This window comes from Cydia amplana, chromosome 19 (assembly GCF_948474715.1).
Source record: "Cydia amplana chromosome 19, ilCydAmpl1.1, whole genome shotgun sequence".
NCBI lineage: Eukaryota > Metazoa > Arthropoda > Insecta > Lepidoptera > Tortricidae > Cydia > Cydia amplana.
This window is the reverse complement of record NC_086087.1, coordinates 5,731,078-5,754,576: the sequence shown is the minus strand read 5'-3', so window position 1 is coordinate 5,754,576 and position 23,499 is coordinate 5,731,078. Positions and strand designations below refer to the sequence as shown.

Genomic DNA, 23,499 nt, shown 5'->3' with positions numbered 1-23,499 from the left:
TTAAATGTGTTTTTCTCAGAGACCGTTTGACATAGATAGTTAAAATTTGGAACAGTTATAGCAATTAACACCACTAACATTAAGTCAAAACCGCTTACTTATTATTTTAGGTGAAAATTTGGGGGTGGAGAGGGGTCAGCTGAAATTATTTTTTATTTGTAAGAATCGTGTCGAGTACCATTAGAAAGCTTTTGACTTCATTTTAGAGTGCAATGGTTTCGACAAAAAAATGCATTTGAAGTTGCAAGTTTTCATACAAAAATTTTCACCTCTGCCCTGGCGATTTTCGCGAAAACTATAGCGAACAGGCAGCTGACCAGTCAATACCCAACTTAAACCAGCCAGACGGCGGTATAAAACAAAGTCGGTTCCCGCTGTCTGTCTGTCTGTATGCATGCTTAGATCTTTAAAACTACGCAACGGATTTTGATGCGGGTTCTTTAAATAGATAGAGTGATTCAAGAGGAAGGTTTATGGTCGTTTCTCAAAATGTTGGCACCGCCACCTGTCAATAGGTTTATGTTAGAACTTTTTTTTCATTATGTATAATTTTTATATATAAAATTTTAACACATATTTAGAGAGACTTTTTACACAGAGGCCTAATACTTTGAAAAAGATTTAATAAATATTGATTACAAAAAAAAATATTGTAACTACGTTTATCCGCTAACCTGTCGTGTCCCAACGCGAGGTACTGATGTTTCGAGCTATGAAAACCACATAAATTATTGACTTAATTTAACGTCATTGCCGGATTTTATTAACATATATCCTTAACTTTTAAAGTATTACTATCGCATAACAATATTATGCTTATATTTTAAGTTATTCGGCTTCAAAGTTTGTCCAAGGCAATTTTTGACATTCACCTGTCGCGTCACGTTCACGACGATTGTATAACCCCCACCGCACCTTTCCCGTCTCACTTCGCACGAACCGAAGGCGTCAGTCATCAGCTATCTCCTGGTAGGACGAAGACGTGGTTATTGTGCTCCGCAAATAAAACACAAACGATAAAGTATCGGAAATTGGGGTTTGTAATGGGTAAGTACTCTTTATCCTGGCGTGGATATCTTGTTAATTGGGTAACCTATCGCATTACTATTAAGATATGTAACGTAATCAATAGTTTAGTTTTATATGCCTAAGTATGGAGTTCATCAAGCTAATACATTTTGTGTATTCGCGATATAACTGCCATTTTCCCCATCACCTGCATATCGTTCACCTGGCTAAAACTGCCAGGTGGATGAGATTTTGCGGCAGGTTAATGTCACTGATACCACAACTAATACTCGTAACTATATAATTGTATAGCGGTTATATCGCTTTTGTGTGTTAATTTCGGAATAAAAACTATCCTGTCTGTTAAAGCTGTAATATACAGCTTTAGCTTTAGCTTTTTGAAGCGTCATTCACTTGCCATATGACAGGTGAACGATAACTATTTTAAATCCACGTTACATATACTCAAACAGTGATTAAGTAGATTTGTGACGTCCCATGGGAAAAGGTACCTTATGAGGGTTTTTAGTTTTAGACATATTAAAATATTTTGTACAAAGGTGAAAACATGCTCAATTCTTTTATTGTGTGTCGAGATGAGAGAGAGAGGTCAGTTCTGATAATGGGATCCATGAAGAATCGAGGGAACTCCTCAAATCTTAAAGGCATACATATAGTGATTTTTGTGTTTTTATTTACAAATCAAGCATATACATTCAGAAAAGTGACATTTGATGAAGTGGAACTGCTGATGAAGATCAGAACGTAACTCTTCAACGACGCATAGTTCACGTTTGTAGATTTGTCATCTTCGTTATGTTTGTTAAGCAAGTTAAGTTTTTAAGCCACAATTTTGTCAATCTCGAGTTCTGATGATGGGATCCATGAGGAATCGAGGGAACTCCTCAAATCTTAAAGGCATGCGTATAGAGACTTTTGGATTTTCATCAGAAAATCAAGCATTTTCATTAAAAAATTGTCGCATTTGATGAAGTGGAACTGCTGATGATGATCAGAACAGAACTCTTCAACGACGCATAGTACACGTTTGGTGATTTCGATTTCGACTGGGACTGGGGCTGGGACCCGGACCCACATACACATATCGGTACACGGCGGGAAGAATTTTAAGATCAATTTTCTTCAATTAACTACAAGAAACTACACGATCCGCAAGAATATGATTTCTCTATCTAGGGTACTTACTGCTCTCCAAGGACGTGTTGGATGACCAAACAGCGTATGCCTATGATGCACCAAGTCTATTCCACTTGTACTGCGAGGGTTCAGCATCAGCTCTATCTTGGGTACTGCCCTCCCAAGTCCTCATCAAGACGTGTCGAATGACCAAAACAGCGTGTGTCTATGTTGCATCAAACCTAAGTTCCAGTAGGTACTGTGAGGGTTCAGCATCAGCTCTATCTTGGGTACTGCTCTCCCAAGTGCTCATCAAGACGTGTCGAATGACCAAAACAGCGTGTGTTTATGTTGCACCAAACCTGAGTTCCACTAGGTACTGCGAGGGTTCATCATCAGCTCTATCTTGGGTACTGCTCTTCCAAGTGCTCATCAAGACGTATTGGATGACCAAAACAGCGTGTGTCTATGTTGCACCAAACCTGAGTTCCACTAGGTACTGCGAGGATTCAGCATCAGCTCTATCTTGGGTACTGCTCTTCTAAGTGCTCATCAAGACGTGTTAGATGACCAAAATAGCGTGTGCCTAAGTTGCACCAAACCTGAGTTCCACTATATACTGCGAGGGTTCAGCATCAGCTCTATCTTGGGTACCGCTTTTCCAAGTGCTCATGAAGACATGTTGGATGACCAAAACAGCGTGTGTCTATGTTCCACCAAACCTGAGTTCCACTAGGTACTGCGAGAGTTCAGCATCAGCTCTATTTTGGGTACTGTCCTCCCAAGTCCTCATCAAGACGTGTCGAATGACCAAAACAGCGTGTGTCTATGTTGCATCAAACCTAAGTTCCAGTAGGTACTGTGAGGGTTCAGCATCAGCTCTATCTTGGGTACTGCTCTCCCAAGTGCTCATCAAGACGTGTCGAATGACCAAAACAGCGTGTGTCTATGTTGCATCAAACCTAAGTTCCAGTAGGTACTGTGAGGGTTCAGCATCAGCTCTATCTTGGGTACTGCTCTCCCAAGTGCTCATCAAGACGTGTCGAATGACCAAAACAGCGTGTGTCTATGTTGCACCAAACCTGAGTTCCACTAGGTACTGCGAGGGTTCAGCATCAGCTCTATCTTGGGTACTGCCCTCCCAAGTTCTCATCAAGACGTGTCGAATAACCAAAACAGCGTGTGTCTATGTTGCATCAAACCTAAGTTCCAGTAGGTACTGTGAGGGTTCAGCATCAGCTCTATCTTGGGTACTGCTCTCCCAAGTGCTCATCAAGACGTGTCGAATGACCAAAACAGCGTGTGTCTATGTTGCACCAAACCTGAGTTCCACTAGGTACTGCGAGGGTTCATCATCAGCTCTATCTTGGGTACTGCTCTTCCAAGTGCTCATCAAGACGTGTTGGATGACCAAAACAGCGTGTGTCTATGTTGCACCAAACCTGAGTTCCACTAGGTACTGCGAGGGTTCATCATCAGCTCTATCTTGGGTACCGCTTTTCCAAGTGCTCATGAAGACGTGTTGGATGACCAAAACAGCGTGTGTTTATGTTGCACCAACCTGAGTCCCACTAGGTACTGCGAGGGTTCAGCATCAGCTCTATCTTGGGTACTGCTCTCCCAAGTGCTCATCAAGACGTGTCGAATGACCAAAACAGCGTGTGTCTATGTTGCACCAAACCTGAGTTCCACTAGGTACTGCGAGGGTTCAGCATCAGCTCTATCTTGGGTACCGCTTTTCCAAGTGCTCATCAAGACGTGTTGGATGACCAAAAGAGCGTGTGTCTATGTTGCACCAAACCTGAGTTCCACTAGGTACTGCGAGGGTTCAGCATCAGCTCTATCTTGGGTACTGCTCTTCCAAGTGCTCATCAAGACGTGTTGGATGACCAAAATAGCGTGTGCCTACGTTGCACCAAACCTGAGTTCCACTAGGTACTGCCAGGGTGGCAGCAAGTTTGAATGTTTACTTATTCACAGAAACTTATTGTTAAATTGGGAATCGTATCGAAGGTGAGGTGGGTCAGAATCCAAAATTTTAACATACTATTGTAATCATCGTAGTGGACAATAAGGTCCCTTTTTATAGAAAATGACACATTTTTCGATTATTTTTAGAAGGCATTGAATATGATGTGATGGATAGGTGAATGACACTCAGTTCAGGTGAATGATGACAAGAAACCAGGTAAACGGCAACGGACACAGGTTAATGGAGCCTCTCGATAACCTGTCAATATTTTCAGTGGAATTTGTACTTATTTCTCGATAACCTGCTTCTACTATCGATAACCTGGGGACAAAATATCTTTCACCTGTCCTTGATGTCATTCACCTGAATTTTCAAACGCCTATATCTTCTAAACTAATTGAAGGAATTGCTTCCCTTCCACATTTTCTAATAGTTTAAGTTGCCTTTTAACGATCTCAATAAAAAAAAATGCGAAAATGCATAATTTTTGAAAAACATAAATTTTAACCTGGCGGTGCCAACTTTTTGAGAAACGACCTTATGTATAATTTGTTAACCCGTGCGAAGCCGGGGCGGGTCGCTAGTTAATAATAATTACATATTTTGGGGAACTTTAATTTTATAGGGAATTTATAAAATGAATCATCATTGTTTGAAGACCGGTAACTATAATACTTTGACGAAGGCAAAAAAAGAGGATTATGGCAAGTGAAAATATTAAATATATTCCCCATACTAAAGCCCTTGCTACACGGTCGCCGACAAGCCTTCTAACGCTACGGCTTACGTAGGCGGACAACGCGCGAACGCGGCGCGGCGCGGCGCGGCGCGGCGAGGATGAAACAAACCGTTGATACGTATAGGTATGTCCTACTCGTACGTGAGCGATTTAGACCATTGATGTAGAATAAAGAACTGGATACCCAATCAGCCGCAAAAAATGGCCCCGCAAAAGTAACGTGAAAACAGATCACGCGTTACTTTTTCGTTTAGTCTTGTTTGGAACGCTCAAATGTGAAGTTGTCAAAAATGACGAAATGTGCAGTAAAAATATGCAAAAATAACAACGATAAAAAAAGGAAAAAGGATGGAATTTATTTCTTTCGGTTACTTCTTTTGATAGCATTACAGAATTTATGTAATCTGGTGGTAATTTCACGGTTTTGAATAAATTATTTTGTTAGTACCAAAGAATCCCTGTCAAGGAACAAAAATCCAATGAGTCGATGTGAGGTCTATATTTTTTTAAATTTTTATATAGAATTCATAAGGAATATTATTATGTTTAAATTCAAGATTTCCAAGAAAACCTATGCGACGTGCAGAGTGGACTGCTATTATAGCAAGAGATAGGGGTGATGCACTTTTTAAGCCATTCAAAACGGCACTTGTGTGTTCGGCCCATTTCCCTGTTTCTGACATATACACCACCAATAAGGGTCTACATCGACTAACTGCAAATGCTAAACCTGTCTTAAAGGTAAGTCAGTTCATTTTAAACTGCATTCTTAAATTTATTTTAATGTATAGGTCATATATAGAGTCTGGCTAACCAAAAATTGTTGACAGATATTTCGTTGTTGTATCACTAATTGTCTATGATTTTAAAAAAGAGCTAAAAGTCAGTTGTCAATTTATATCATTCATTCAAATTGTTTGCGGTTTATAAGGGGTTTATTTTAAATATTTTTTATAATTTTAATACTGAGTGAGGTCCGCAAACTATTATTTAAGCTCGTAAATCATTACGACAATGTGCGAAGTCGACGTGTAGCGTTGCATAACGAAAAACAATGCGAAAAACTGCAATGTTTACAAGTCGTACACAAATGTAAACAAATTATGAGGTTGGAGCTCTATAAATATTTTGATACTTAGCATTTAGCATATTTGGCATAGTACTTATGTAATTTTTTTGGTGATGGATTTATATTACGGTATTATCGAGCTAGGTCTTATTTACACTACATTTCATTTTTCGCTTTGTTACAATGGTGAGAAAGTGTAAACATATGTGTTTATCGTTGACTGTACTTTATATAGTGGTAGAAATTATGTAAGCTGACTTTGAGTGCACGTCAACGTATATTTAACTTATATCCTTAGGTATCTTACGTGTGCACAGAAAATCAAAAATATTTTCTAGTATCATAACTATAACTCCTACTACACAAAGTGTGACCAGCCTAAGATTTTTTGAATTTCCCGCCAAACATTTGTGTAATATTTCAGTAGCCAGACTCTAGTTTAGTTAAATACTTTAAATAAAACCGGCCAAGTGCGAGTCGGACTCGCGTTCCACGGGTTCCGTACATTAAGTCCGACTCACGCTTGACTGCACATTTCTAATAGGTTTTTCCTGTCATCTATAGGTAAAGAACTATTTTGTGTATTTTTTTCATAATTTTAGACCCAGTAGTTTCGGAGATAAGAGGGGGGGGGGGGGGTCATTTTTTGCCTATTTTCTTGAATAACTGCTAAACTATATATCCTAAAATAACAAAAAAAAATTAGATTCTTACAATGAGCTCTTTCATTTGATATGTAACACGATATAGTTTGAAAAACTTTATTTTTTAATTTTATTATTTACCCCCCAAAAATGGCCTCCATATTTAAAATTCATTTATTTACGTTACACGTCCATCTTTGGGTCACAAACTTACATATGTGTGCCAAATTTCAACTTAATTGGTCCAATAGTTTCGGAGAAAATAGGCTGTGACAGACGGACGGACAGACAGACACACGAGTGATCCTTTAAGGGTTCCCGATAAAATTAAACCATACCAAGAACCTGTGTACGTTAGTTATAATGAGTAATAACCGCGATCGTTTAAGGAAGAATATAAATTTGTTTTATTTCTTATTTTGATTTTTCTGTAAAATTATATTAAAGTATACCAAGCGACTCCATTCGTTCATTATTTTAGTTTGACGTAAATACAATGGTCACGTTACGTTAGTGCCATCGGACTAAATTTTTTAACAGTGTTGGTACCTCTGTTTGCAAATTTGACACTTAACGCTTACGACATTAAGCTCTTTTATGTACGAAACATTTATCTTGACTCAAAATTTACGTAAGCGTTTTTATCATCAATGCAAATGATGCGAAACGTCATTGGGATCCACATTTGTTGACGTTTTTGTTCTGCTTTGTGTGTCTATTTCTTTTATATTAAGTCAGTGATTTAGACGCGAAGCGGCGCGGCGGCCGCGCGGCGTTCGCGCGTTGTTCGCCTACGTAAGACGTAAGCGTAACCGTCTGACCTTGGTCAGTTTTGGTCAAATTTTGTTGGAAACAACTGTCTACACGGTCCGGGAAGGACCAAGGCCACGCGGTCTGAAGGCTTGTCGGCGACCGTGTAGCAAGGGCTTAAAGCAATTCTTTTGCAGAATAATCAACTAAACTGCTACGTTTACTCTAAGTATTTGTACAATATTGGGAATGTGCCAAAATTGATAGTTATTTACTTACTACGAAGAATGGGGGCCTAGGCAAAATGACAATCGTTCACAGAGAAACGAAGCGAAACTCCATATGTCTCTATCGCACTAATACGGAAGAGTGATAGAGAGAATAGCGTTTCGTTTCGTTTTTTGAAAACGGTTGTCACCTTGACTAGGCCCCCTAATTAGAAAAGTACCTATGTTACTCTTAAATTCAAGACGATTAAACAAATCGTTGAACAATATATACTTATTGTTAAAATAAATAAGATACCTCACTCACCACAATCGAAGTAGTTTTGACTCTAGGCTTTGTGAGGATTCAAACGTAACCTTACGGATTTACATTCATCTTAAATAGGGCTGACTGCAGAGTGCTTCCGCGAAAACCGAAAATCGCAAATTGCGGGATCTTTCTCTTTTACTCCAATGCAGACGTAATTCGAGTGACAGAGAAAAATACCCGCAATTTGCGAACTTCGATTTTGGCGGTTATAGCCCAGGCCGATTGCAACGTTGGCGTGCAGTACCCATACAAATTGCAGTCGGGTTGCAGTCCGTCTGTATCAGTCCTTAGTTGGATAAAAAAAACAACGGGTTGCACTCAGGGTGTGCCGGCAGAAGTGAAAACTCAATCACTATTGCAAAATGTCTGCAGCACTATGTATAATTTAGGTTAACGCCATCTAGCTTTATTTCGTCGCATTACTTGAAACCCCTAAGCACATCACTGTTAGTACTCGAGTTATATTAATACCACTAGCGAAACTCACTAGACGGCATTTAAATCGATAAAGAAAAACTCAGTGACATTGAAGTAACAGTTTTTCGATCAGGTCACGTGTCCGTCTTACGTCTTACGGTCACGTGAAAGCTGTTACGAGTTTAACATTTTTTTCCCATCACAAAAAGTGCATAGCGCCGCTAAAGAAGTTTTCACTTCAAAAATACACTTATCGTATCTCGACACGCCAATCGATAAGAATTTGTCGGGATGACAGATTCAACCAAAAGTGTCCGGGGGCTAGCAAAGTGACAATCACATAGGTACATTAAGCGCACACCAATCAGCGCGAGCGATTGTCAAGATCATATCAAATCATAAATTATTGAATAGGTCCCTATTACCATGCTATCTGGGGGTACGGCAGTGCCCCCGCGAAGTCGAGCAAAACAAAGAGGCACGGCCGTACCATCCTTTTCTCGAAGCGATTCAGGCCATTTTCGACGTCCTATAATTTTGTGCTGGCTGAAGCTAGAACCCTGAATTTTCAGTGACATATAGGGCTTAACATGCTTAAGATACATTCTCAAAAACATTAAATCTGAACTTGTAGTTTAAGAATTATTGTACGTCAAAGTTCCTTAGTTTCGACACTGACACACTCATTCACACACTGATCATCATTCTCGATCTCATGCTTCTAGCATACCCACAAGTTTCAAATTTTAAACATAAGTAGTTTTTAGCTTATCAAGCCATACAAAACCTAAAAATATTGCAATATCAGTCACGTTTTAAAGATCTCAGAACTGCATAAGTAAGTTTGTAATCCCATATAAATATATGATATTACAAAATTACTGTTGCAGTTCCTACAAATAGTAGGTAAAGTAAAGGTACACAACGATGTACGATGTGAGTATGAATGAAGATGTGTTTAAATATGCTATGTGTATACATAGTATGGGTATGAGTCCCCGAAAAGAAGGACTGTCTACAAAAAGAGATGAGATCCCATCAAAAACATTACATGTAAAAAGGTGCCAGTCTCGCACCGCTTTTACTACAAAAAAGTTTTGAGATATAATGTGAAACCAAGTCGGTTATTTTAATCAGTGCCAGGGGGTGTTAAAACCGTATCAATAAGATATCTTTAATTTGTAATACATATAATGACTTGGCAATCGCACATAATGCTTTACTCGTACCGTATCTACTCGTAAATATGTTCAATTAGAATTATTTTTAATAGGTGTCGATGATCCTTATGTCATTATGCAGTCGTGCGATGGCCAAGTCATTATACGTATTACGAATTAAATATATCTTATTGATACGGTTTTAACACCCCCTGGCACTGATTAAAATAACCGACTTGGTTTCACATTATATCTCAAAACTTTTTTGTAGTAAAAGCGGTGCGAGACTGGCACCTTTTTACATGTAATGTTTTTGATGGGATTACTTATACAATTGGGATCTACTGACAACTGGGATTGTTAGATAGGCAGAGTTGATTGCAAATCCGATTGAATATGTTTTAATGAAGATTGGATGATGAAATCCGATTGAAGATGTCTAAATGAAGATTAGATGATTCCGTCAAATGTGAAATTTGAGGAAATGGAGAAGGACAATGGGCCAATAACCAAAGATTGCGATGGCGGACCACGGTTATCTATTATACAGGGTAGAATTTTAGCCACCAGCCATACCCTACGTCAGTGGTTCCTAACCTTTTCAGTCCGGTCACCCCTTTGACTAACTAGGGAACCTGATTTTACCCCTCCTCCCAATGGTAATAAAAAATAAAACGTGTACGTTTGTTGTATTGTTAAATTAGGTTAGCTTATTACCCCCGTAAAATACCAGTTTTACCCCCACGGGGGTAATTACCCCCAGGTTAGGAACCACTGCTCTACGTAGTGACTTTATAGGTCATACTGAACAACTTTTTGTATGGCACAAATGACCAAATCATGAATAAAAATTTGGCTGTCCCATAGAAATCAGCGGCATATCACTTCGGCCGGAATGTATGAAACAGGGAGGTTGCGGATGCCGATTTTTTGCGCGGATCTGCGGATGCGGATGTCAAGATAGGTACATAAAAAACGTCAAATATTACAATTTAGTCATTTTTATTTCAAAAAAGCGGCCAAGTGCGGGTCGGACTCACCCTTGAAGGGTTCCGTATTTAGGGGATTTTGACGTATTAAAAAAAACTACTTACTAGATCTCGTTCAATCCAATTTTCGGTGGAAGTTTGCATAGTAATGTACATCATATATTTTTTTAGTTTTATCATTCTCTTATTTTAGAAGTTACAGGGGAGACACACACATTTTACCACTTTGGAAGTGTCTCTCGCGCAAACTATTCAATTTAGAAAAAAATTATATTAGAAACCTCAATATCATTTTTAAAGACCTATCCATAGATGTATATTTATATAGTATTTGATGTTGACGGGTTTGATGAAAAAAAATGTTTTGAGTTTCAGTTCTAAGTCCATGGGGAACCCCCAAAATTTATTGTTTTTTTTCTATTTTTGTGTGAGAATCTTAATGCGGTTCACAGAATACATCTACTTAGCAAGTTTCAACAGTATAACTTATAGTTTCGGAAAAAAGTGGCTGTGACATACGGACGGACAGACGGACAGACAGACATACATGACGAATCTATAAGGGTTCCGTTTTTTGCCATTTGGCTACGGAACCCTAAAAACCGGCCAAGTGCGAGTCGGACGCGCGTTCCAAGGGTTCCGTACATTAAGTCCCACTCACGCTTGACTGCTCATTTCTAATAGGTTTTTTTGGCTAATGACTAAATTACCTAGCAGTCTAGCACTTACGCTGATGCTAAGACGTTCCTGTACAGACCTGTTCCACATCCGCATCCGCATTAAACTCCGCATCGATTTTATGCGGATGCGGATGCAGATGCGGATGTTGAAAATAATGCGGAAGTTCCGCGGTTGCGGATGCGGATATTCGCAACATCCGGCATGAAATAGACAATTTTTTTTCGCAATTTCGGCATTGGTCCCATAACTCCAACATAATAAAAAGTTGTTTAGTATAACCTGTAGAGTCACTACCGCAAAATGGGGTGAGTAGGTGCAAAACTGACATTCAAACTTCGATAACATTTTATTTTTACATATGCAAACTGAATGGTGTATATAATAAATAAAATAAGTGTTCCGGACGTTTGTATTTTAGTTTTAGGGTTCCGTACCCAAAGGGTAAAGGACCCTATTACTAAGACTCCGCTGTCCTTCCGTCCGTCCGTCCGTCCGTCTGTCACCAGGCTGTATCTCACGAACCGTGATAGCTAGACAGTTGAAATTTTCACAGATGATGTATTTCTGTTGCCGCTATAACAACAAATACTAAAAACAGAATAAAATAAAGATTTAAGTGGGGCTCCCATACAACAAACGTGATTTTTGACCGAAGTTAAGCAACGTCGGGCGGGGTCAGTACATGGATGGGTGACCGTTTTTTTGCTTGTTTTGCTCTATTTTTTGTTGATGGTGCGGAACCCTCCGTGCGCGAGTTCGACTCGCACTTGGCCGGTTTTTTTTTGCTTGGTTTGCTCTATTTTTTGTTGATGGTGCGGAACCCTCCGTGCGTGAGTCCGACTCGCACTTGGCCGGTTTTTTTTTAGTTTTTTTTGGGTAGTTCTATTTCATAACTTTGACGATAAACAGGAAATCCCACATCACGCCGTAGTCCTTCGTATTTGGGGTGAGTTGGGCTTTCATACAAAGGTGATTTTGGAAGATTGTTGAAACGATTTTTGAAGTGAAAACTTCTTTAGCGGCGCTGTGCACTTTTTGTGATGGGGAAAAAATGTTAGACTCGCGAGGGCGTAAGACGTAAGACGTAAAACGTAACCCTCTCTTTCTACCGCGCGGCGAAAATGTATGCCTGAGTCTGCTGTTTCGTTTTTATTCACCAAAGAACTTTAGTCATAACGTATCATAATCAGGTCAATTATTTAAAACTGGACTTTTATATTAAGCAATATAGTTCAGTTCTAATCTTGTACGGGCTGAAATACGAGGATCGAACAGTTACATTCTAACATCATATCACTAAAATATAATTCAATGAAGCTAAATCTTGATGAAATCGCTAATACCTAAAAGTGAACTCTCGTACTGGTGAATAAAACTTAAAATATCATGACCAAATATATGACATTTTTGACTAGTCATTGAGTTTTCACTTCTGTCGGCACTCCCGGAGTGCAACCCGTTGTTTTTTTTTTATTATGAGTATTAGCTCCATTTTAAATTGGAATACATTATTTTTGTAGCAGTAACCTTAAAAATCCATCTCACCCCCCTTTCATCCCTTCTCTCCCCATTCATAACCCAACACTCCCCGCGAACCCTACTCACCCTATTTTACGGTACGCAGAGCATGGCTAGTGATTAAAATTTCACCCTGTAGGTATTATATAGGCCTACCTATATATATTAATTACGTCCATGAACTGGACCGCCTCATTTATTAATTTCATCGTATGGCATTACATTATACAGATGTAGGTACAGAGAAATCATAAATCTAACAAACATCTAAACCGCCTCATTGTTGCGTGCAAATGACATTAAGTAGTTAAAACGTTAGAACCCGACTGGTAGTACACCCATGCCAAAATTCATCTTCTTTAGTACCTATAACACATGTGTATCACAGAGGACGGGCAGTATCCTACACCCATGCCAGAATTCTTCTTTAGTATAACACATTCAGGTATATCACAGAGGACAGGTAGAAATGGTAAGAAAAAATAGTTTACAGTACATATGGGGCTACTTTTCCGCACTAGTGCGTAAAATAGCACTTTTCGTGCGTATGTCGAAACTTTAAAGTGCCATATGTACTGTAAAACGTTGTTCGATACACGTGCGAATAGGTAATTCGCAACTCGTGTCGATTTAAAACACTCCCTTCGGTCGTGTTTTAATTTATCGCCACTCGTTTAGAATTTCCTCTTTTTCGCACTTGTATCGAAAATAACTATTACAGTACATATGGTCCTATTTTCCCGCACTAGTGCGTAAAATAGCACTTTTCGTGTGATGTCAAAAGTTTAAAGGGGCATATGTACTGTAAAACGTTGTACGATACACGTGCGAATAGGTAAGTCGCAGCTTACGATACAAGTGCGGAAAAGAGGAAATTCGAAACGAGTGGCGATAAATTAAAATACGACCGAAGGGAGTGTTTTAAATCGTCACGAGTCTATTCTATTCTAAGAGTCCTATTCTTCTATTCTATTTTACGCACTAGTGCGGGAAAATAGGGCCATATGTACCTACTGTAATAGTTATTTTCGATACAAGTGCGAAAAAGAGGAAATTCGAAACGAGTGGCGATAAATTAAAACACGACCGAAGGGAGTGTTTTAAATCGACACGAGTTGCGAATTACCTATTCGCACGTGTATCGAACAACGTTTTACAGTACATATGGCACTTTAAAGTTTCGACATACGCACGAAAAGTGCTATTTTACGCACTAGTGCGGAAAAGTAGCCCCATATGTACTGTAAAATAATTTTCACCTCAGCAGCTCGAACAAGGGTACTTTGATTCTTAAAAACAGTGAGCAAAATGCGATTTTGCTCACTGAGTGAGACAAAATGACATTCAAGTGACCTTTATAGTCAAATGTCATTTCAACATGCGGGGTCTAATAAAAGTTCGAAATACTTGGGTTCTATTATCTCTGTCCCTTTCACACTGATTATAGAATCTTTCGCTTGCACGGGACTCAAAATAAGCACTCGAAGAAATATCAAACTTTGATCACTTGTTGTACAAATAACTATTTCACGAAAATTGTTTTGAACATGATCTACTAAGCTAGGCCATTAATGAGTTTATTAAAAAAAAACTTTTTATTAAAAGGGCATAAAAGTGCCGCGAAGGCACGGCCTTTCGCTTGTGTGGCTTTTTTACTTTTTATAAACATTCAGCGCTAACCACGACACTTTATCCTTTTGCCTTTACGACGCATTTTCGCTACATACCGGGAAACCCATGTATATCGGCCGAGACATAGCGCTACGACCGTAGGTTTCAGAGATTACAAGACACCAGTAATCACGCAAATAATTTATTTTAGTATAGCAGTGTTTTAAATATTAAACAGGCATGTATACCGATCCATTCCGTGTGCCTTTTTAAATGATTTTCACTAATTAGGTATATATAATAATAATTTGTAGGTATACTTACTAAAATTTGTGTTTCTTGTACAGAGTTAAGTAGTATCGTTTTAAAAATATTATAATATCTAAAATTAAGACAAAACACTATTTATAGAATTTATAATCACATGGAAATACTTTAAAAATTCCCGTTTTAAACGTGTTTAAAATTGAATTCGAAAATGACAAGCTAGTAACATTATGAAATTTCACAATTTCAATAGGTTGATCAAAGTTAGGTCGCGATAGAAGCGCGGTGTTCCAATGTGAGTGCAAGCGTGTTTGCGAAAGGGCAGTCGATGTGACACTGTGGCCGGGAAACATCTCTTTTTCCAGACACTACCAAAACACGCCCTTATCCTACCAACGTCACTAGCTACGGCAGCTGAAGAACCAGACACCTAACAATTAAGTTGGTTTGCAAACCATGATATATTCGAAACATAAATATGTTTTTTCTACTCCAGCACTTAAATGTGTCAATTAAATGACTGACAGTGATATCTAAAGCAATGTCATTTGAATGATTTGTCTATAGGCTCATAAGATGACTGCTAGCAGTCATCTTATGAGTATAATACAACTGCTTTATTTTTTTTAAAGATACAAGTTCCGATCATCTTGATTGAAAGAGGTATGTTTTCATTTACAATAATAACTCTTTTTTTTTTTTAAATAATAACTCAATTTTTTTTAAATAATAACTCTTTTTTTTAATAATAACTCTTTTTTTTTTGCTGCAGCTGTCATAGAAAAAGTAATGTATGCAACAGCTCATAATTGGTTCTTAAAATTCTCGGGTCTTTTTTTTACAAAACTCGACTACGTCTCGTTTTGTAACTTCGACCCTTGAATTTTAAGAACCCTTATTATATCACTGTTGCATAAACTACTATTATTTACTTATAAATACAAGACGCGCTAGTAAAAAGTGGCAACATTCTCTTACTTTTTTTTTAACCGACTTCCAAATCTAAAAGGAGGAGGTTATCAATTCGGTTGTATGTTTTATTTTATTTTTTTTTTTATTTTTTATTTTTTTTTTATTTTTTTTTTTATGTTTGTTACTCCATATCTCCGTCATTGCTGGACCGATTTTGAAAATTTTTTTTTGATTGTAAGTATATGCATACAGATTGGTCCCGTTTTTATCAAAACCCAGTTCTGATGATGGGATCCATGAGGAATCGAGGGAACTCCTCAAATCTTAAAGGCATACATATAGTGATTTTTGTGTTTTTATCAACAAATCAAGCATATACATTCAGAAACGTGACATTTGATGAAGTGGAACTGCTGATGATGATCAGAACAGAACTCTTCAACGACGCATAGTTCATGTTTGGCGATTTGTCCTCTTCGTTATGTTTGTTAAGCAAGTTAAGTTTTTAAGCCACATTTTTGTCAAGCTCGAGTTCTGATGATGGGATCCATGAGGAATCGAGGGAACTCCTCAAATCTTAAAGGTGTGCGTATAGAGATTTTTGTATTTTCATCAGAAAATCAAGCATTTTTATTAAAAACTGTCGCATTTGATGAAGTGGAACTGCTGATGATGATCAGAACAGAACTCTTCAACGACCCATAGTTCACGTTTGGCGATTTGTCCTCTTCGTTATGTTTGTTAAGCAAGTTTAGTTTTTAAGCCACATTTCTGTCAAGCTCGAGTTCTGATGATGAGATCCATAAGGAATCGAGGGAACTCCTCAAATCTTAAAGGCATACATATAGTGATTGTTGTGTTTTAATCAACAAATCAAGCATATACATTTAAAAAGTAACATTTGAGGAAGTGTACTGCTGATGATGACCAGAACGAAACTCTTTAACGACGCATAGCTCGCGTTTGGCGATTTTTTCTTTTCGTTATGTTTGTTAAGCAAGTTAGGTTTTTAAGCCATATTTATGTCAAGCTCAAGTTCTGAACATGGGATCCATGAGAAATCGAGGGAACTCCTCAAATCTTAAAGGCACACGTATAGAATTTTCTGTATTTTCATCATAAAATAAAGCATTAACATTAAAAACTGTCGCATTTGATGAACTGGAACTGCTGATGATGATCAGAACAGAACTCTTCAACGACGCATAGTACATGTTTGGTGATTTCGAATTTCGATTTTGACTAGGACTGGGACCCGGACTCGGATCCAGATCCGGACTTGTACCCGGATCCGGTTCGGACCCGGACCCGGACCTGGACTCGGATTCGGACTCGGACCTGGACTAGACCCGGACTCGGACCCGGACTCGGACACAGACCCGGACCTTGACCAGGAAAACCACTATGATACCTAAACTAAATAAACCACTATGATTACCTACCATAAAATGTAGGTATAAAGTATGATGAGGCCAAACCCCTCCCGCTCAAATCCCCGTACACCGCACCGCATGCGCCGTTAAGTGAGTTAGGTTAGGTTTGAACTGCTATCCTCACAGAACCGAACAAAAGTGGGTTAGGTTAGGTTAGAACTGCGAGCCTTACAGAGACGAAATGCTTCCTTTTCTACATAGCGCACCATCTACAATAATCTTTCATCGGGCCGCATAGAAGTCGGTTATTTTTTCTTAAAAATTATTAATGTAATTACGACTCGGAGTTTAGTCAAGCGCAAGCGTATAGCTCCATAACTATGGACCTGCAACATGAAATCAATGTACCGCAATTAGTAGGTAAGTATATGTAGATACTGTAGACATATATAGAAAGAAAGAATGCCAGTAAATTTACGGGGCAGGTTTTAAATGGTAACTAATTAACTATGTTGTCTATGTGACCACAGAGCAACATAGACCTACGTGCATATGCAAGTTAAATTTCAGTTTTGACACTTCGGTGACGTGGCGTCAGCGTGACAGTTTTTGTGTTTGACACGGCGCGGCGTCGAAAAGGTTAAAGCCTACTTTTAAAATTAAACAAAACTACTAATTAAATTTAACTAACAAAAAATGGTAATATTATTTAAAGATTTAAGCTAATTTTTTTTGTAAAACACCAACTTCCTTGTACTTAAATTGTTTTTCCTATGTATCTTATGTTAAAATATCCCTCCGGTAGTAAACTTTCCCGCTATAAAAAGTAGCTTAGGCCACTCGCTCAAGCCGCTTACGTCCGCCTCATAAACTCTTGATACGTTCAAACTTGTGTCACGTAAAAAAAAGATTTACTTATTCCTTAAAAATACCTATTCTGAAATGTCGCATCTTAAGCGGGCACGCGTATTAAACGTGAATTAAATTTATAATCCTTAAAACCAGATTTAGCGTTATAGCTATATTATTATATTTTTATTGTCAATAAAATTAAATAATAAGTATATAACTAAACTAAAATAATAATTATTAAAACTAGAATTAAACGTAAAAAATTTATTAATCATAACAAACTAACTGTGCCTATATCAAAACACCTAGGTCCCGTTCCGACTGTCACGATCCAAATCAAACGTGCCAAAAATGCTATCTGCATACTGATTAACGGACGGTATCGGCCTGTCAGTTAGAACAAAAATTTGACAGTTCCGAACAACTGACAGGCCGATACCGTCCGGCGGACTGTTAATAATAATGGAGTATCGAGACAAACCTTAATACTGGTTTACCGATACTTTTGTGATTAAGTTTAGATACAGGGTGTCCCAAGAAGTAGTGATATACTGAAGCTGGGAGGTAGAGGACCTAGAGGGCTATCTGAATCACCCCCAGTATGTTCACAACTTCAAGGGCGCTTAGAAAAATAAAACATACTGGGTAATTTTATCTTTCTTGGCATTTTTTTTTTTAATTCCATTCAAAGATCTAACGATAGTAAATGTTACCATACTGAATTGGCCTATCTATCAGTGTAGCACACAAAAAAAATCAAGCATCTACCGCAATAATTCACGTCACCATAAATAAAAATCTCATCGTACTCGGCGATAGGTGAAAAATTAAAAAAAATCATAACTCCGAAAATACGAAAAATCGCGGAACATACATGGGGGTGATTCAGATAGCCCTCTAGGTCCTCTACCTCCCAGCTTCAGTATATCACTACTTCTTGGGACACCCTGTATAGTGTTGTTATTACCTGAATAAATAATAATAAAAATAAAATTAAATCAGTGGGCCCCTTTACACAGCCAGCGTAAATAACATAAGTAGGTAGGTACATATTATTAAATACGCGGGATGCTTCAGAAACTCGAACCACTAGGCAGGCCGAGGGTATTTTCTTATGACCCTATTAGTTACAAATTTCAATCCGCTCGTTTTACTTCATGAACTATGTCTGGGAGTAAAAAAATACTATTCAAGCCCATAAAATGTTCACTATAATAAAAATGGTATATATTACTTCTCAAATTTCATATCCTTCACCTTTATAAATTGGTGAACTAGGCCTTGAAATTATATATAATAGTACTAAGTAGGTACAGAAGACTCACTCTCTAACAAAACGCGTCTGTTACGATCAGCACAGATATGGCCGCTAGGTGGCGACAGCGCCACGCGCGGCTTATGGCTTTCCCCAAAATTGGGGCGGAACGGATGTACATACTTTTAGCTACCTGTAACATATTATATGTATATTCTGTGCCTGTAACAAAGCGACGAAATCGAGGAGTGAGCCACGCCTGATGTAGGCAAATTACAAATGGGAACAACGGGTGTACGTAATTATCTTATTTCTTTAGAAACTTTCATAGCTTTCTAAGCACAATATTGGACGAAAAGTTTATTACTTCAACGCTGGTTTCAACTAAATTAAATTGGCTAAATTACCATTAGAACTTGGCGTCCGCCACTTAAAATATTATTGTACTTACTGGAATTATAAATATAATGTAGCGTTCGTTGCTTTGATGGTCCATTAACTTATAAATAATAATAAAATAAAAATAAAAAAGCCTATATTTCTAGTCATTGGAAAAAAAACTGTAAGAAGGTACATCAATTTTATAATCTTAGCTAGTTATTTTTAATATTACATTGCATTGTTTCTATGTCAAAATTATGATTAGGTATGTCGAAAAAAGCTTACATTTTATTTAGGTATTTACACTGATATATGTAGTTAGTCTCTTTTTAGCGTGACGGACCAGAACCCCTCATCGGGTGAAGGCCTCCTCCAAGGACTTCCAAGTTTCCCTATTTAATGCAGTATATTTCCAGTTGATACCGGCTATTTTCTTAATGTCGTCCACCCAGCGGCTATTTGGTTTGCCTTTACGGTCCATTAACACGTTCACTACGGCATCGGGTCGAATGTAACCGTTGTAGAACTTTCCTTCGGTGCGAGACATAGACATAGACATAGACATAGAAAATTTTTATTTAACACCACATTGAAAAATGTTTACAGGCAATGCTACAAAATATTACAAGCCTTAGAATTAAACTTAAATAGGCACAAATTAATTTGTTTACATGTAGATATAAGTTTTTTTAAATTATGATGCTAAAAAGGAGCGAACCTCAGCATGTGTTGCAGCAGGCTTACCTACTACAACGCTGGTTTTCAGGCCGACCCTTCGTACAATACGAATTTGCTTGCTGTTTGTCGGAAACTCTACGGCTAAGACTATTTTAGTTTGTGTAGAAAATAATATAGGTATGTATATATATATATGTTTATGTTTGTGTATGTATTTATAAGATTATACTATATGATAATATGACATATGTGAAGATAGGTTTAATGTTTAGGCTAAATAAATACTTGGGTAATAAAGTATATATTGAGGAAATAAATAACATGAATGTAATAATTTTACTATAAGTAGGTACTGAGATTAACAAAGTTGAACGGCGCATAAGTACGATTTCGACCACTACAGATACGACGGTTTTACTATAGTACCAGGAGGTAGCGTGCTTTGAAATTCCAGAAGTTGTTGTTTGAGTTTTAATTTAAAAGTACCAATTGTATTTAAGTTTTTGATAGGTGGCGGTATGTTATTCCAGCATTTTGTTGCTGAGTATTTAAAGCTACCTTTGAAAACGGCAAAGTGACAACGAGACAGTAACAAATCATTGCAAACCGATCTGATTCCATACAAGCTTGACCTGCTACCGCGAAATGTAAACTTATTAAACAGATACTCTGGTTTAGACGTTTTAAAAACACCAAATAACAGAGATGAAAGATGCAATTCTCTGCGTAGTGACATTTTAAGAATACGTGCCGAGTTCAAATATGGCGTCACGTGCTCTCGTGGGGCGACTCCAAAGCAGTAACGTGTGCAGGCGTTTTGCACTCTTTGCACCATCCGGTCTGTACTAGCTAATAAACGTGGGCCATAAACGACATCAGCATAATCAAATTTAGAGAGTACTAATGAAAGACAAAGCTTAATTCGCAAATCAACACTTAGGAAATCGCGAATCCGATAGAGTACTTTAAGTCTGTAAAATGTGTTCTTCGCAATTTGCGCTATGTGACCCTCGAAACGCAATGACTCATCCATCAATACTCCCAGATTTCGCGCTTCCGACACACGTTCTACCTCATTTCCCGAGATAATGATAATTGGTTGATGGTTTTCTACCTGTTTAATCTGTTTCTTGGAACCAAAAAACATAACTTTGGATTTACTAGGGTTTAACACTAAACAGTTTGACTCGGACCAGGCTGTAATATTCTCAAGATCTTTGTTTAATTTGTCAACAGCATAATCAGTATCGATTGGGTCGAAAGAGATGTAAATTTGGATATCATCAGCGTAAAGGTGAAAATTACAATTCTTAATGATACCACTGACATCAGCTGTGTAGAGAATAAAAAGGAGCGGACCCAAGATTGAGCCCTGCGGCACACCTCTGGAGACGACAGATGGCTTTGATTTTGCATATAAACTAGTATTGTTTGGGATTTGAACTACTTGCGTACGGCCACTAAGATAACTGGCAAACCATGCGACGGTATCTGACTCAAAACCATAGTATCTCATTTTGGATAGTAATAATTGGGTGTTTATGGCATCAAAAGCACGTGAAAAATCTAAAAGTGCCATTATCGTACTATGACCCTCGTTTTGTGCTGACAAAATATTATCAACTACATCTAGGAGTGCCGTCGTCGTGCTACGAGATTTGCGAAAACCAGACTGCAGGGTCGGGAGAACTTTATTTGTTTCGAGAAAAGCTGACAGTTGCATGTATACCACGCGCTCAAGTATTTTGGACAAACACGGGAGTATGCTAATAGGTCTTAAATCTTTAAAGCTTGTGACATTATTTGTTTTAGGAAGCGGCGTTACCAATGCAACCTTCCAGGCGTCAGGAAAAACGGAGGTAGAAATAGATTTGTTAATAATTGCAGTGATTGCACCTAGAGAATGGGGAAGGGTAAGAAGCAACATGTCTAAAGAGATACCGTCGTCTCCCAGAGCGGACGATTTTAAGGTCTTGATTATTTTAAGTACAAGGTCTTCTCCCACTGGCTCCAATCTGAAGGTCGAATCATGAAAGCGACTGGTTTCAAATTTAGCAAGATATGATTGCGGTGCTGCCACGTTACCTGGAACTTCTAGAAAATGTAAATTGATACGTTCAGGGTCACGTAAGTGTGAAGGTATTTCTGATTCATGCGAGTTTTTAGTTATTCTGACAGTGCGCTTAAGATTATTCCAAAGAGCTCGAGAGTTGCTGGCATTTCGATTAATATTTTGATTAAAATACGCACGCGTCTCATGAAATAAGGCTTTATTTACACATTTTTTGAGCTCATGATAATACAATTTATCACTGTCTAGTCCAGACGCTTTATACGTGTTATGTGCCTCGTCACGTAAACGCATCATTTCCTTGATCGTGTGAGTTATCCATGGATAGCTCCTCTCTCTAATTAAAATTACTTTCTGAGGCGCATACGCGTCAAGCAGGGATAGGACTACACAATTGAAGGTATTTACCATGTCATTAACAGTCATTAACTCGGATATGCATTCCCACTTAATAGATTCAATCGATCGATTAAATAGTTCCTGATCAATGTCCTTAAGTGGTCTAAAACATATTTTTTGTGGCAGAGGTTTACATTTTTTAATATTTAATTCGCAAGATAAGAATGCGTGGTGACTCAAAGTCGGAATATAATTTACTTGAGTTTTAGTAACGAGACAATTACTACATATCACGTCTATTAAGGCACTGCTATTGTTAGTAAAATGCGTTGGTACGTCAATATGTTGTGTTAAATCAAAATAAGTAAGTAACAGTTTGAGCTTAGAGGCATTTCTATCATTATTCAATAAATTTATATTGAAGTCTCCCATTAACACAATATAATCAAATTTAGAAAACGAAGTAATAGTATCAGTCATTGCGTCAATAAATGTATCGATACTTAACCATGGCGGTCGGTATGCAGTTCCTATTAACAGAGTCAAACCATTAATTGATAACTTGAGCCACATCTGTTCAACTCCCATATCGGGTGGGTGGGCGCAGCGTCGAGCCGCAACTCCATTCTTGACGTAGAAGCCGACGCCGCCGCCGCGCGCGCGCACGGAGCGCGGCCGCGGGATGTGGCGCAGGCGATAGTTAGGTATGACCGGCGCCCGCCCCTCCTCTCCATCGTGTAGCCAGGTTTCGTTGATGGCCATTATGTCTACATAACTTTGTTCAACAGCAACTATAAGCTCATTGTGACTAGTTCCGAGAGAACCTGCGTTAAGGAATCCTAATTTTAAGTTTTTTTGCTTAACCGCGCCCGTGCCAAATTAATAAATTATCCTGTAGGAGTTCAATGGTAAGAACTTTAAAATATACTAAATATAAAGCGAAGCGAGAGATAATTTGCTGTTCCGTACGCTGGTGCGGGATAGATATCTCTGGATGTAGCAAGAGTAAAAAAAGGATAGGTAGTGTTTTGACAATGTCTACTGGAATATAAGCAATATAGGTAATAAAATACGTATCGGTTACTTTCGACCCCATGCCGACCAGGGCGAAAAAAATTTTCATCTGGTACGGCCATCGG

The 23,499-nt window shown here is 38.2% G+C and overlaps 1 protein-coding gene across 1 annotated transcript in view; it reads right to left on the bottom strand.

Annotated features, from left to right (window-relative positions):
- LOC134656903 (uncharacterized) overlaps positions 1-23,292 on the bottom strand; it is a 163,738-nt gene extending 140,446 nt beyond the window's left edge. The window contains exon 1 of the mRNA XM_063512451.1: positions 21,892-23,292. Coding sequence (XP_063368521.1) covers positions 21,892-23,122 — 1,231 coding nt within the window. The 5' untranslated portion in view covers positions 23,123-23,292. The remainder of the gene's footprint in view (positions 1-21,891) is intronic.
- Positions 23,293-23,499: the final 207 nt, after the last annotated feature.